At 40.8% G+C, this 13,192-nt stretch overlaps 2 protein-coding genes across 8 annotated transcripts in view; one reads left to right on the top strand and one right to left on the bottom strand.

The window, feature by feature from the left end:
* Positions 1-130, top strand: part of LOC106811897 (transcriptional adapter 1-like) — a 4,006-nt gene extending 3,876 nt beyond the window's left edge. Inside the window, exon 7 of the mRNA XM_014815629.1 lies at positions 16-130. Coding sequence (XP_014671115.1) covers positions 16-130 — 115 coding nt within the window. The remainder of the gene's footprint in view (positions 1-15) is intronic.
* Positions 131-424: 294 nt separating this feature from the next.
* Positions 425-13,192, bottom strand: part of LOC106811907 — an 18,349-nt gene continuing 5,581 nt past the window's right edge. The window contains exons 2-20 of one of the 7 annotated variants that reach the window (XM_014815642.1): positions 12,482-12,518; positions 12,020-12,153; positions 11,643-11,773; positions 11,360-11,481; positions 10,621-10,718; positions 10,300-10,504; positions 9,071-9,475; positions 8,372-8,672; positions 7,738-7,826; positions 7,329-7,472; positions 7,094-7,188; positions 5,575-5,752; positions 5,265-5,463; positions 4,605-4,711; positions 4,184-4,285; positions 3,561-3,674; positions 2,448-2,569; positions 2,088-2,234; positions 425-1,671 (exon numbers count right to left, since the gene is read on the bottom strand). In XM_014815642.1, coding sequence (XP_014671128.1) covers positions 1,318-1,671; positions 2,088-2,234; positions 2,448-2,569; positions 3,561-3,674; positions 4,184-4,285; positions 4,605-4,711; positions 5,265-5,463; positions 5,575-5,752; positions 7,094-7,188; positions 7,329-7,472; positions 7,738-7,826; positions 8,372-8,672; positions 9,071-9,475; positions 10,300-10,504; positions 10,621-10,718; positions 11,360-11,481; positions 11,643-11,773; positions 12,020-12,153; positions 12,482-12,518 — 3,084 coding nt within the window. In that variant the 3' untranslated portion in view covers positions 425-1,317. Of the gene's footprint in view, positions 1,672-2,087; positions 2,235-2,447; positions 2,570-3,517; positions 3,675-4,183; positions 4,286-4,604; positions 4,712-5,264; positions 5,464-5,574; positions 5,753-7,093; positions 7,189-7,328; positions 7,473-7,737; positions 7,827-8,371; positions 8,673-9,070; positions 9,476-10,299; positions 10,505-10,620; positions 10,719-11,359; positions 11,482-11,642; positions 11,774-12,019; positions 12,154-12,481; positions 12,519-13,192 lie in introns of those variants that run through there. The other 6 variants (XR_001394226.1, XM_014815643.1, XM_014815644.1 and 3 more) reach the window with 6 other exon arrangements.

The raw sequence follows: 13,192 nt of genomic DNA, 5'->3' as shown, positions 1-13,192 counted from the left end.
CTGCATCACCCTTAGAACCCCTCGGAACCCCGCGTCGCCCTCGGAACCCCGCGACGCCCTTGGAACCCGCGTGTCACTCTCTGAATCTTTAGTGGAAATGTCTGTAGCAGTAATGAGCCGATTGGGATGATGGTAATCACGTTATTAATTCTAGTTGCCATTGCAGGGTAGATATATAGATACGATGTATAATTATCATGCAATAGTAATGTTATGTGAAATACTGGTGGAATGATACTATTAGCTAGTAGGGAAAGCGTTTAGAGAAGTTTGTCTGTGGCTTGTAATCTATTCAGCTGGTAGTAAACATTTTCTAATAATGGCTTTGTGTTATCCTTAAAATGCTACAAGTTCCAACTGTCATCAATAGAATTTATTTGTAAATAGTTTGTAAATATTTTTCAATAAATAAAAGAAAATGTTATTTATATTAATATAAGAAATTATTATTTCTTTTCTTAGGACTATAATTTCTGTTACAACAAGTCATGATTGCACAGTAGGTAAATTGGTAATGTATCCGATTCTATACTTCGTATAGGACTTACTAACTTAAATATCAATTTCCTTTTTTATGATCATTCAGATAACATTTTCCTTATCTTTTATCTTTTTCCTTGTGCATTGGACCAAACAATCAAGAGTTGGAGTTATACCTCCATAGTTGATATTAAAAGCCATCATAAACTTTCTTGATTGAAACATTACAACATTTCAACTCCACATAAATCATTTATACAAATTTTTGGCATAATTGCATTGATGGGAACTCACAAGAATATCTGAATATGTAAAATGTATATAGACATAAACAATATAGAATATCACAATATATGTAAAAACACATGCACACACACACATGAATTTTAGAGATCATATATATGAGTGGCATTTGTCAAATCGGCTAGTTACTTTTTTACATCGCCCACAAGGGACGTTTTATGTTTTTTATAATTAATTAAAACTGGTATGTATTACCTCACATAATCCGTTACATGTACACCAATGAAAATTCTGTCCAATTATAATTAGCCTTGCAAATAAAAATCTGACGACCTCATTTCCATTTTATAAAAAACTATAGCTCTTGTTTAAAAACAGAATACCAACATTGATTACAGAATTCATGTGACTGATGACTAGTATCCATCCTTCTGCCAGCTATCGTATAAGTAACTGATTATGATCCACAGAATTTATGCCTCATCACACGAAGTGTTTATGTGTGACTGTAAAAATAATCAAAATAAGCATGTGTGGGGGCGTGTGAGTATACATAATTTGAGCTGTCTAGAAATATAATTTCCAAATACGAAATTACATGCGCATTTCCTTCACAGCGACGGCTTCACGAATTTCTGGATCTGTGATCATACGTATAAGATTCAGATCTCTCTCATCTGCACCAAAATATGCCAGATTATCGAGAGTAATCACTAGGAAAACATCGTTTCCTACAACCTCGCTGACAATTGGATCCTGTTTCAGTAGTGTACCCTTTTGTGGCTTGGCTATCGCGGGAACACACATTAATATTCTCAAGGTGCCCTCCTCGGCCTGCAAGGCCTTGCAAGCAGCCACAGCCTTGTCCTTCCGGTCATTCGGTATTCCTGGATTTCCGTCCTTTTGGGTCCGATCGTAGAGGTTGCGCCAGTCTGTGGTCTTCTTCCCCTTAAACAAATTGTAATAGTATGCATCACAATGGCATCAGCACCTGACAGTTTCACAGCACAGCCGTTATCTCTTAAGCCTAGCGCAGACCTGTGACGTTTTCATGCAACTCGAGAGCGATTCTCGAATTGCTGTAAAAATTGCTGTGAAATCGCTACGGCTGCCGGAACGTGCAACTGCAACCCGTAGCGATTCTGGTCACTTGCGACGAGTTGCAAGAAATCAAACTTGTTTGATTTTGAGTGACTATAGTCGCTCCCAACACGCGGTGACACATCGACCGATCGCTTGCAGGTTGCAGATTGCTGCAACGAGCAACCAAAAATCGCAGGTCTGCACTAGGCTTTAACAGTGTTCACTGGTAAAGTTGAACAATCGTATGCGCACCGATACAATTACGTGTGTACAAAACTTACATGCTGTGCAGTGTTCGAGCTCACTTTACCATCACTCGATAGCTTTACTTGTGCTAGGCACAAACGTAGTCTTCCTCGTGCTTGTCCGAGTCTAGCAACAGCATTTGACTCGCCTGCCATATCTGCAGTGTCACAGGTTGGTAGTACCTATGTGAGAAATAATGCTCATTAAGAACTAAAGTTATATTCGCAGACTGGTTCACACACGACAACAATTTTTACGTTTCGGCATACGAAAAAACTGAAAATAGTCATTCCGCTAAGTCCAGTTACTGTATATAAGCTAATTCACTCGTGTTACTATATATACACGTGTGTTATTATGATGCATATGCATGTGTCTTTACAAGATACCCATACCTCACCATATTGGAGTAATTCGGAAGCATCTTCATCACAATTATAACAACCATTGGCTGTGACACTTAGGGCATCTGTGTTGTCTTGCTTGATGATGCAAGAGGATGGGACATCAAAGATACCTTTACCAGTGTTGAGCGTCATTGGGAAATCTTCAGACTTTGCTGCGTTACCGTTACCCTTACAGTTCTCTAACATGCTGACATCACTAGACTCTGCTGAGTTACCGTTACCCTTACAGTTCTCTAACATGCTGACATCATCAGACTCTGCTGCATTACCGTTACCCTTACAGTTCCTAACGTCCTGACATCACCAGACTCTGCTGCGTTACTGTAACCCTTACAGTTCTCTAACGTCCTGACATCATCAGACTCTGCTGCGTTACTGTAACCCTTACAGTTCTCTAACATGCTGACGTCATCAGACTTTGGCTGCATTACGTTACGCCTTACAGTTTCTAACATGCTGACATCATCAGACTTTGCTGCATTACCGTTACCCTTACAGTTCTCTAACATGCTGACGTCATCAGACTTTGCTGCATTACCGTTACCCTTACAGTTCTCTAACGTCCTGACATCACCAGAACTCTGCTGAGTTAACGTTACGCCTTACAGTTCTCTAACATCCGTGACATCACTAGACTCTGCTGAGTTACCGTTACCCTTACAGTTCTCTTAACATGCTGACGTCATCAGACTCTGCTGTGTTACTGTAAACCCTTGACAGTTCTCTAACATGCTGACATCACCAGACTTTGATGGCGTTACTGTAACCCTTACAGTTCTCTAACATGCTGACATCACACCAGACTCTGCTGTGTTACCGTTACCCTTACAGTTCTCTAACATGCTGACATCATCAGACTCTGCTGTGTTACCGTTACCCTTACAGTTCTCTAACATGCTGACATCATCAGACTCTGCTGCATTACTAGGTAACCCTTACAGTTCTCTAACATGCTGACATCATCAGACTCTGCTGCATTACCGTTACCCTTACAGTTCTCTAACGTCCTGATGTCATCAGATTCTACGATACTACCAAAACATTCACAGTTTTCCGACATGCTGACATCATCCAATTCTGCAGTGGCATGATTATTCTCACGGTTCTCTGATAATGGAATGTCAACTGACACTGCTGCATCACCAAACTGTTTACAAATCCCTGACATAGTACTGTCAACAGTCGACTGCAGAGTAGCAAACGGTGGCTGTGACCCTATAAAAGTAATACACATTAAATTATTTATTTAGTCACATTACATCAGGGGTTAATAATGACAAATTTGTCATTATTAACCCCTGATTACATTTAATTACATTTTTTATTTATTTACATTAAATACTGTAAGTCATGAGAATATCCTATGTAGGATATGTACGGTACTGGTAATAATAAGAACAGATGCTCATGAATAAAGTACAAATTACATATGAACATTTCATGTTTCCAAAACAATATCACACACCAGTACTTGACAAAAAATCTGAATTGGTGCCACATTGCTGCATTTTAAGAAACATGTATGCATGTGTGAAGCCAATTTATGTTAGAAATGCACGTATAAAAATGTTTACAGTTACTTTACAGAATAAGTAACCGAGGCTGTGTCATGAATAATTGAAACGGTGTCAGTGTTACATTTGTAAAGGACATCACTGTGAAAAAGTGCAGTGTACAAGAACATGCCATAAGTGTATGAGGGAATGGGGCAATGCTAGGCACACCTGTAATCTGTGGTAGAAATTCACCGATTGGCAGAGAGTTGGTCACTCCTTCACTCCGTACAGGTGAATCTAGCTCTTCCAAGTAGAAAATCAGGTCTGGACCTGCATACACAAAGTGAGGAATAAATAGACCGCCAACATTCAACTCCTTGCTACGGAAAGCAGTTAATGTAGGCAACAGTGTGATAGGATAAATCAAGTGGTTCTTAACATTTTAAAAAGAAAACCATAGATGTATGTATGTGTGTATTTCAACAAAAAATTGTCATATTATGTATTTTGTATTATGCATTTAGACATTTCAGGGCATATTCTTTAAATGAGATGCAAAGAAAATGTAAAATAAACTATAGCAGTTTGCAGAAATTTAAAATTTTGTTAAAAATGAGGTAAATTTTTGAGTAAGAAAGGAAGGACAAACCAGCATTTGAATCTGGGAAGACAAATTGATGTTTTGGTTCTGTCAAGTATTTTCCTGTGCCTGTTGCTGAGGCACAATTGATTGATTTGCCATTTCCAGGCCACAGTCTGCCAAAATAAAATCAGCATTAGTAATGCAGTTTCTAGCCAAGCCTATATAAAGCTACAGAATTTATTCCAATTATAATTTACTTGTATTAAGAACATTCCAATGCTAATATAAATTAAACATGATCAGAGTAGCAAGATAATATCAAACAGGAATAGAAAAGAAATTCCCCAATAATTGAACATCGTTTCTGATATCACTAGTATTGCTTTTTACCCATTTTATATTTCTAGCTCTTCCTGCATTATTGCAGTACTTGTATGTTTATTTTTATATTTATTTTGCCAATGTATCTGTGATATATGTGAGCAATAAAACTAATTTGAATTTCAATCTGAATTTGAATTTCGATATGGTACCAAACACCTGATTTAGACTCTGTCATGTTGTCATTTACACACACTGGTCTTATCTTGGCATATACACACATATTACTGCTGACACGAGCTTTTTTTGCTTTGCTCCTTCACTGGAGATAAACTCCCTCTATCCTAACTTGCACGCGCACGTGTATTCGAATACTAATTCGCACGTGCACGCGAATGTGCTTACCGGCAGTTCTGCAGCCAGGGCGGAAGGTCTTTGATTCCACGGAACAGTGGATGCGTGCTGACATCTATTGGCTCCATGTTGAAGCTTTTGCGCACCCACCCAGGGACAAACATCTCAAACAGAAGGCCACGACTCTGAGGGCCAATCAGTGGATTCAGGAGCAGGTCCTGCACCCACTCCTCAATGTTGCTGTAGATTCCTGCAAACATTACGACGCTCACACCTGACACGAACGCTCTCGCGTACGAATCGGGGGACCCAGGAACAACATGAATTCTCGTGTCGGTACGCGCTGCATATATTTAGTTACCGATTCTCTCGAAGAACTTTTTTATGGCGATCACGACAAGAGGTTCAGTGATCTTAGCCTTTGTGAGACACCCGTGCTCATTGTCGATTTCTACGTAGCAAATGCCTCGGTCCACCAGGTTCATCTCCTCAGGGCATGGCAGCAATAAGGGGCCATTGCTTAGATAATATGCGACTACCTGTACACCACACAAAAGAACATCCGTGTCATGATTGAAATGAAAAGCGGCAGCACTGCATTATAAGTAACAGTCGATACGTGTTTGTATTACTACCTGAAACATGACACTCACTACAGACAGATTTAGAATCCGCCTAGGTGCGACCAGCAGGGGGCTGTAGCGAATCAGTGCTGTGATAGAAGATTATAAAAGCTATGCGAAGAAACATAGTTCTGCAAAGTCGTCACTTTGGTGTGCACACGTGTCAAACCACCTACGAACCAGGGCAGCTTGCCTAATCTTGCAACATTACACAACGTGTGAGAGGTGCGGTTAATCTCGCTTAGACGGATAAGTCGACTGCCATCGTCCCACACCAAGTACGGTGCACCCGATCACGCATAGATACCATAACAAGTGCCGCAGTGCGACAGGGCTCATCTGGTGTCGGGTGTTCTGCTGATAAATTCATTTGTGCATAGCAAGACGTCTTATACATAAGTCTTCTTTATTCTTGTTTGACTTTCGTAGCCAATTCGAACAAATATATCAGCTACACTTTCGCACCCACCTAATTTCTATGCATTGCAGCCACATGTGCATTGCATGTTGGCAGGCAACAATTATGATTAGAAGTGTGCCAGCCATGGGCTGCCCCGTGTTTTTGCCTACCCACGCGAGCATTCACTGATTCAGCCTTCAGGGTGCTATAGACAGACTGCTTTAGAAAATAATATGATTTAAGGAGCGTAAACCTTGTTCAACAAACATTTGCCTTTGCAATTAAACTGTGCAACTGTAGCCTCACATTCACACAGGTATGGGCTCTAATAATAGCAAAAGCAGTTCAGTCCTTTGTTAACAGTCAACAAATCAATGTTTAACCCTCCTCTTGAGGGTCAAAAGGTTATCCGACACTTACTCTTCGCACGTCAGCGGAAAGCATATTTCATGGTCCTTTCAATAAAGCCATAAAAATGGTAGGTCACCGCTGAAACAAAAAAGTTTTTCAATCGCTCCGTCAGACCATGTCCTCAGAAAATGTCTAAAATCTGCCCTGTGCCTATTGACCTTTGACCTGTGACCTCCAATTTCGGCACAGTGATGGCTTTTCCTACCATGATGCTATACACCAACTATCACGAGCCTAGGTCGAGCCGTTTAGATTTGTGCCGCAATTCTGCATTTCCTCCCTATACCTTAAGTTAAGGAGAGAATGTTCTTTTTCTTTTCTTTTCTGAGAGATGGACGAAAATTTCGTCATTGTAAGTAATTAGAACTTATTATGGATCTAACTGAGATAAACTTTATTTTTATGTGAACTATAGAGATCCGATGAAATTATTCAAGCAGAGATACCAGTTTCTCCAGCAAGTTGATGACATCAGCGCGGCCACCTGCCACACGAACCAGGGTAGGCCGGCCTTGCTCGTCCAGCTGGTCCAGCTGGTAACCTGCGATGCATGAGTGAAAATCATAATCAAACAATCAGAACTAATCGGAATAATAGATGTCGTATAATAGCCGATGCAATAGTCGATATTAAAGCGGCATATAACATCTGATCTGATTGATGAGCAAAAGAAATACGCACCTAGTGATCGCTTATCTCGTATGTTTTTTCCCCCGATAAGAAACGTCTTGGCATCATGTATTGACTCTTCAATGATCTCGTCTTTATCGGTTGCATTATGGCGTAGTACGTGGCTCACAAAACAAGCGAGAAATCGTGGCCGCCCTTTAAAGATATAGTGTAAATTGCAATAGTCGGAAATTAGTAAAACATGTAGTTTTGAGGCAAGAAAACTGTATGGATTTACATGTTAAATATACATAATATAACAGCACAGAATTTTTTAACCATTATCAAACAGTGCATGTGCCCATACTGAAATTTAACTTCTGTATATATATAGCTGCACCACTGATAGTCAGTGATGAAACCAATTATATGAACTAATAACTGCAATGTGTGTAACTAAATTATAATTAAGGTAGTTTACCTTGAAACAATTCCCTGATATCTTTCAGAAACCTTCCGGGACTCATAAACTTCCAAAGATATTCCTGTATTTTATTGTCTGTGTCATATCTGTGGACATGTTAATGATGTATGAGATATGCATTGTTCCTTATTCTCTGACAGAAGTCATTTCAAACGAGTGCATCGATATATTAATTTTAATGATAATATGAACCATATATAAATGATTCATCGCTTATACACCACTTCTCATAACCCCATACCCACACGCACTTGAACCATTTCCGAAAAATAAACCAATACTTCTCATGTTCTCCTTCCGCACCCTCCCTCCCATTCATCCTCTCCCTCCCCACCCTCCTTTCCGGTCACTCTCTCTTTCCGCACCGACCTGCTCAGTCATCCTCTCCCTCCGCGCCCTCCCTCCTGGTCACACCCTCCCCCTGCCTCCATCCGTCCACGCCCTCCCTCCTCGTCATTCTCTCCCCGTCCCCATCCCTCCCAGTCTTTCTCTTCCTCTACACCCTCCCTCCTGGTCACTCCCCCCCCATCCCCATCCCTCCGTGCCCTCCCTCCTGGTCACACCCTCCCGCTCCGCGCCTTCCTTCCCGGTCACACCCTCCCATCTTCGCTAGCTTCCTCCTCCTCCTCACCTGTAGAACTTGTGAAACACAAGGTCCTCCTCCTTCGTGTCCTTGCCGATGCAGGACTTCATCAGCTCCTGGCTATCGCTGAGACGCAGTGCCGTGCCGGCAAGGAAGATGTTCATGTGGTCGAGGTCGCTCAACGTCTTGAAGAAGTGGCTGAAGAGCGCGCGTCCTTTATCGCCGGCCGTCCTGCTCACAAACTTGCGCTCGCAGCTTTTCAGCAGCACGTGCGCCTCGTCCGTGAATACGTACAGGTTCGACTTTGTCTTCTGGAAGCGGGCGTCGGTGACGAATTTCTTCAGCAGATCTGAGCGAAGTAAATACAGTGTAATACGGAATTACGGTGTTGTCTAGTTACGGTTATTGTCTAAGTAATTACGGATCCCCGTTAGTTTCCTTACCAAAAATCGTGCTTTGCAAGGGTTAGGAAACGTAGCTAGTGAAGGAAATTTATCTACGATGGTTACTCTACGCAGTGTCAGCGTGTGATCACAAGGCCCTGTACATTAACACTTCCTCTTTATTACACAAGTAAAACTAAGCATAGGTAAGACTTTCCCTATATTACGTAGGCGAGAGACGTCTCTATTCTTAAGACATAATATTTTTTCAGATCGCCTACATCTCGTATTATCGCCTGAGGCAAGAAGCGATGCGTCAGTTATGACAAAATGTAGCAGAAATGAAGTTAACGTGGAGCGATACCTTCAACTTCATCCAGGACGACTTCCGGGTGACATTTACTCAGTTGCTCAAACACCTCCGTGAACAGCACAAGGTTGTTGCTCGTCAACAGTTGGGGTGCGCGCAGCTGAGCAAACAGCCAGCTGCGCGGCTGCATCGTGGTGCTCGCGTCGCAGGCCAGCCGCTGGCAGTGAAACAGCAGCAGCAGACGCGTGAGCACGAGCGCATGGATGAGATGCGTAGCGATGCTGGTGAGATTTTCCTTGTCGTACTCCGCCTTCATGTGGATCTTGCTCTCCAGGGGTTTCATCTCGGGCGAGCCGGGCTGCTGGCTGCCGTACGGCTCAAAGTAGAGACCGTAGCGGGTGGAGAGAACCTCGAATATCGTGCGAGACTTGCCGCAGCCCGACACACCGAATAGAACACCTGCAGTAAGAGACAAGTTGAGACAGACATTGCTTGCAGTAAGAGACAAGTTGAGACAGACATTGCCTGCAGTAAGAGACAAGTTGAGACAGACATTGCCTGCAGTAAGAGACAAGTTGAGACAGACATTGCCTGCAGTAAGAGACAAGTTCAGGCAGACATTGCCTGCAGTAAGAGACAAGTTGAGACAGACATTGCCTGCAGTGAGAAGCACGAGAGAGACAAGTTCAGGCAGACATTGCCTGCAGTAAGAGACAAGTTGAGACAGACATTGCCTGCAGTAAGAGACAAGTTGAGACAGACATTGCCTGCAGTGAGAAGTTGTACATCCCTGTATGGGTGAGGGGGTGAGGAGGTGTCTACCCCACAAAAGTAAAAAAAAATAAAAATGAACAGGATGTCCCTTCATAGGGAGCGAAACCCTGACAGCCTGCCTGCATGAAGTCTGCTGCGGTGTGCGATTGTGAACGGGTTATGATGCGAAACCTGCTCTACGGCATCATGCAATTTCATCACCAATTACCAAACAAACCCCCAAATTACAAACACAAACAAAAAAGAGTAAAAAATTACACTTATACAATACGAAAATATAAATTATGTGCAGATTATTTTATAAGAAGATGACTGCATTTTTATAGATATTTCGTGCAGTGCTTGTAAAACTCAAGCCACATTGCAAAGATCATCGTCGAATATGTAACTGCATTTTCACAAATCCAGCATCTACAGATATTGGCAACTGATTTGGTTAGTGGTGGCTAAAATTGTCTGAATTCATGCAGAGATTTATGAGACAACACGGATCTAGAAGTTACAAGTACCTAATGGATGATTCCTGCCCCCATTCAGTATACGTTGGCCAACCTTAAGTACCCATGAAACACCTGGATTATCGTTTTTAAACTGTTTGGTACTCTGAGGCAGGTTCCACAATAGCAGGTTCGGATGACCTTGGCTACAGTCATAACCTCCCATTGGTATTGCCTCGTTCTGCACCTTCTCATGGAATGGATGGGTTTCTTTTACCTGTAGAAAGAAGAATAGATTAGCAACAAAGCAAGACAGGAAAGGATCAGCTATGGATAATTGGTCCTAAAATGGTTGTTGTAGATATTTTATTATCAAAAATTAAAACAGCTTACGGTGAAGTTTTCCACTTTGAAGTTATTCGTCGCATATGGCAACAGCAAATGCTCGTGACGTTGTATGTAAGCTCTCACGTCATCTATACTGTGAATACCTACAGACATAAAACATTATTAGAATACACAGGAGTCATGACACACAAAAGCAAAAAAGATTAGACCAGGAATGAATACAAACAAATTTGTTTTTAATCATTCCTCGTTAGATAGTAAACATCAATGTTTACCGTCGCTGCCTGAGAGGTATTGTTTTCAACCCGTCAGTAATTATTACATAATATCGTATAGAATGACAGAATAAGCTAAATAACATACTAAAATGCCCTAAACATGTATTCTTACATATACGTATATATATATTATACATGTATATGGGATACACATGTTCATGATAATGTTGAATGGGTCTGAAAATTAAGCTGCCTAGCAGACTATAATTGTGAATATTATAGTCTGTATTATAACCTCTTAAAACACTAGGTCCTATAATACTAAACACTATTACGTCAAACCACCGTATTTACTTGTGCACATAAGAAGCATTCATGTATAAGTTGTACCCCATATTATGCCTTGAAAAGTTGGTACAAACATTGGTACAGTAAGTTTGAACAACATTTTTTAGCCTCGTGTATAAGTCGCACCCCTGATTTTTTTTATTGAAGTTGTGTACAAAAAAGTGTGACTTATATACAAGTAAATACGATACAAAAATTTGAAGGGTGGTGTAACCTACCTTTCCTCCTCAGTTCACATATTTCTTCGTAAAGATGAAGAGCATGCATCTTTTTAATTTTCATCGATTCTAGGATATCAACGGTCAAATGGTTCACAAGATATTTTCCTGTAACTCCTGCCCTTAAATCAGGTAAAAATGGTGCTTGACGATAAATGGACCAAAAATGTTAGAGTGATTTTATCAGATTCATTATATCAGTTTTGTAGACAACAAGATATTCTAAAGGTATTTTGCAGATCTATTTCATAGATACCTATTTTGTATATTTTTAGACACTTACTCCACAAAATTTTGGCTGTATTGACCTAAGCCATCTGGCAAACGGTGAAGCCATTGTTTCACATCTTCTTCAGTCCATTCCAGAACGGGATCACATTTAGCCTCATGATTCACCTTGCTCTCATACAAGACCTGCAAATAAGTTTGATTCAAGAAATGTCAAGTTTGGCGGCTATACTAGAAATTACAGGTTCCTGTTAGAGCAAAGCATGAGTAAAATAGAAAAACACACGGTTCTTAACCGTGGTGCACACAAGCAACATTCCATCTATATATATTCCATAGTAATTTAGGAAATATTTTCTTCTTATATTTAATTTGTTTCCAAGAAATTCCACGTAATCTTCTACAGCACAACATACACGATGAAATACTTACTGTAACAGCATCATTGTTATTGGTGTTTGGAATGGCATTTGAGCTCTCATTTGCAAAACCTCTTTTTTCGTCCGACTTTTGCGATGGAAAAAAGTCTGTCATTTTTGGTTGTGGAGAATACCGCTTGTCTTTCCCTGTGGATAAAAAAATACCTTTACTTAATTCATAAAACCTTAAACTTCTAACCAACTAACTAAACCAACTTCTTTAAGCAAAGAACCTGTCTAACTTGTAGGTGGCATGATTCTCAGGGTTGTTATTAAAGTGCTAAAAGGGGCACCTCTACCTCTACCTCGACATGATTGCATGGCAAATTAATGAGTAAACATGTTTGAACTGTAATTGATACATATATATATATATATATATATATCTTATCTCTAAACATGAGACATGGTAAAAAAACACGCATTGCACTTCATGAGCCTCTGGATTATATAGCTCAGATTAAATAGATCATACTTCTGAAGGTCTGAGGACTGTGAGGTGCCTCCATGTTCTGTGTTACGGAGCATGAAATGCAGAGCATAGGATTATACTATAGCCTGCACATATCTAGACGATCTGCAGCCGGATATCCGCGCGAAGCGCTCAAACGCCGCGTAGCGGCCACTTTTGCAATTTCGCTGCCCTCTACCCAACGCAAGTACTCAGTTCCTTTCCTAGGGTTAGCTTGAAGCCGGCTTTTCGCTGAATTGAGCAGTTCTGCCCATTGCACGAGGGATCGCACTACCCAGTTAGGTAGAGACGGGCTAGAAAAGCTCCCAAATTTTTGTAGGCTACTAGGCGCGCTTTCTTTGCTGTAATAACGGAGTTTTTTGTTGACATTGTAACAATATATAGCGCTTATGCGTAGCGTTGACTGGCTGAGTTTAGAGGATACGATATATAGGAATTCGTCTTCGCTATTCGTAATAATCACAGTTACCCAGCTAACACATAACGTTCCCACAACGTTGCTGGAATGTTGTAGTTTGGTCGGGTCAGGAATAACGTTGCAGCAACGTTCCAGAAACGTACCACACGAACGTTACACTCAAACCTTCTCACAACGTTATGTAGTAACGTTGTAAAAACGTTATTAGGACGTTTACATATTTTTCTATAGTTAATTAGCATCTGTATATACAATATCATATGTTAATGTAAAACCGTTATTAATTATGGCAGGGT

Source organism: Priapulus caudatus, unplaced genomic scaffold, assembly GCF_000485595.1.
Source record: "Priapulus caudatus unplaced genomic scaffold, Priapulus_caudatus-5.0.1 Scaffold589, whole genome shotgun sequence".
Taxonomy (NCBI): Eukaryota; Metazoa; Priapulida; class Priapulimorpha; order Priapulimorphida; family Priapulidae; genus Priapulus; species Priapulus caudatus.
This window is presented reverse-complemented; position numbering and strand designations above follow the sequence as displayed.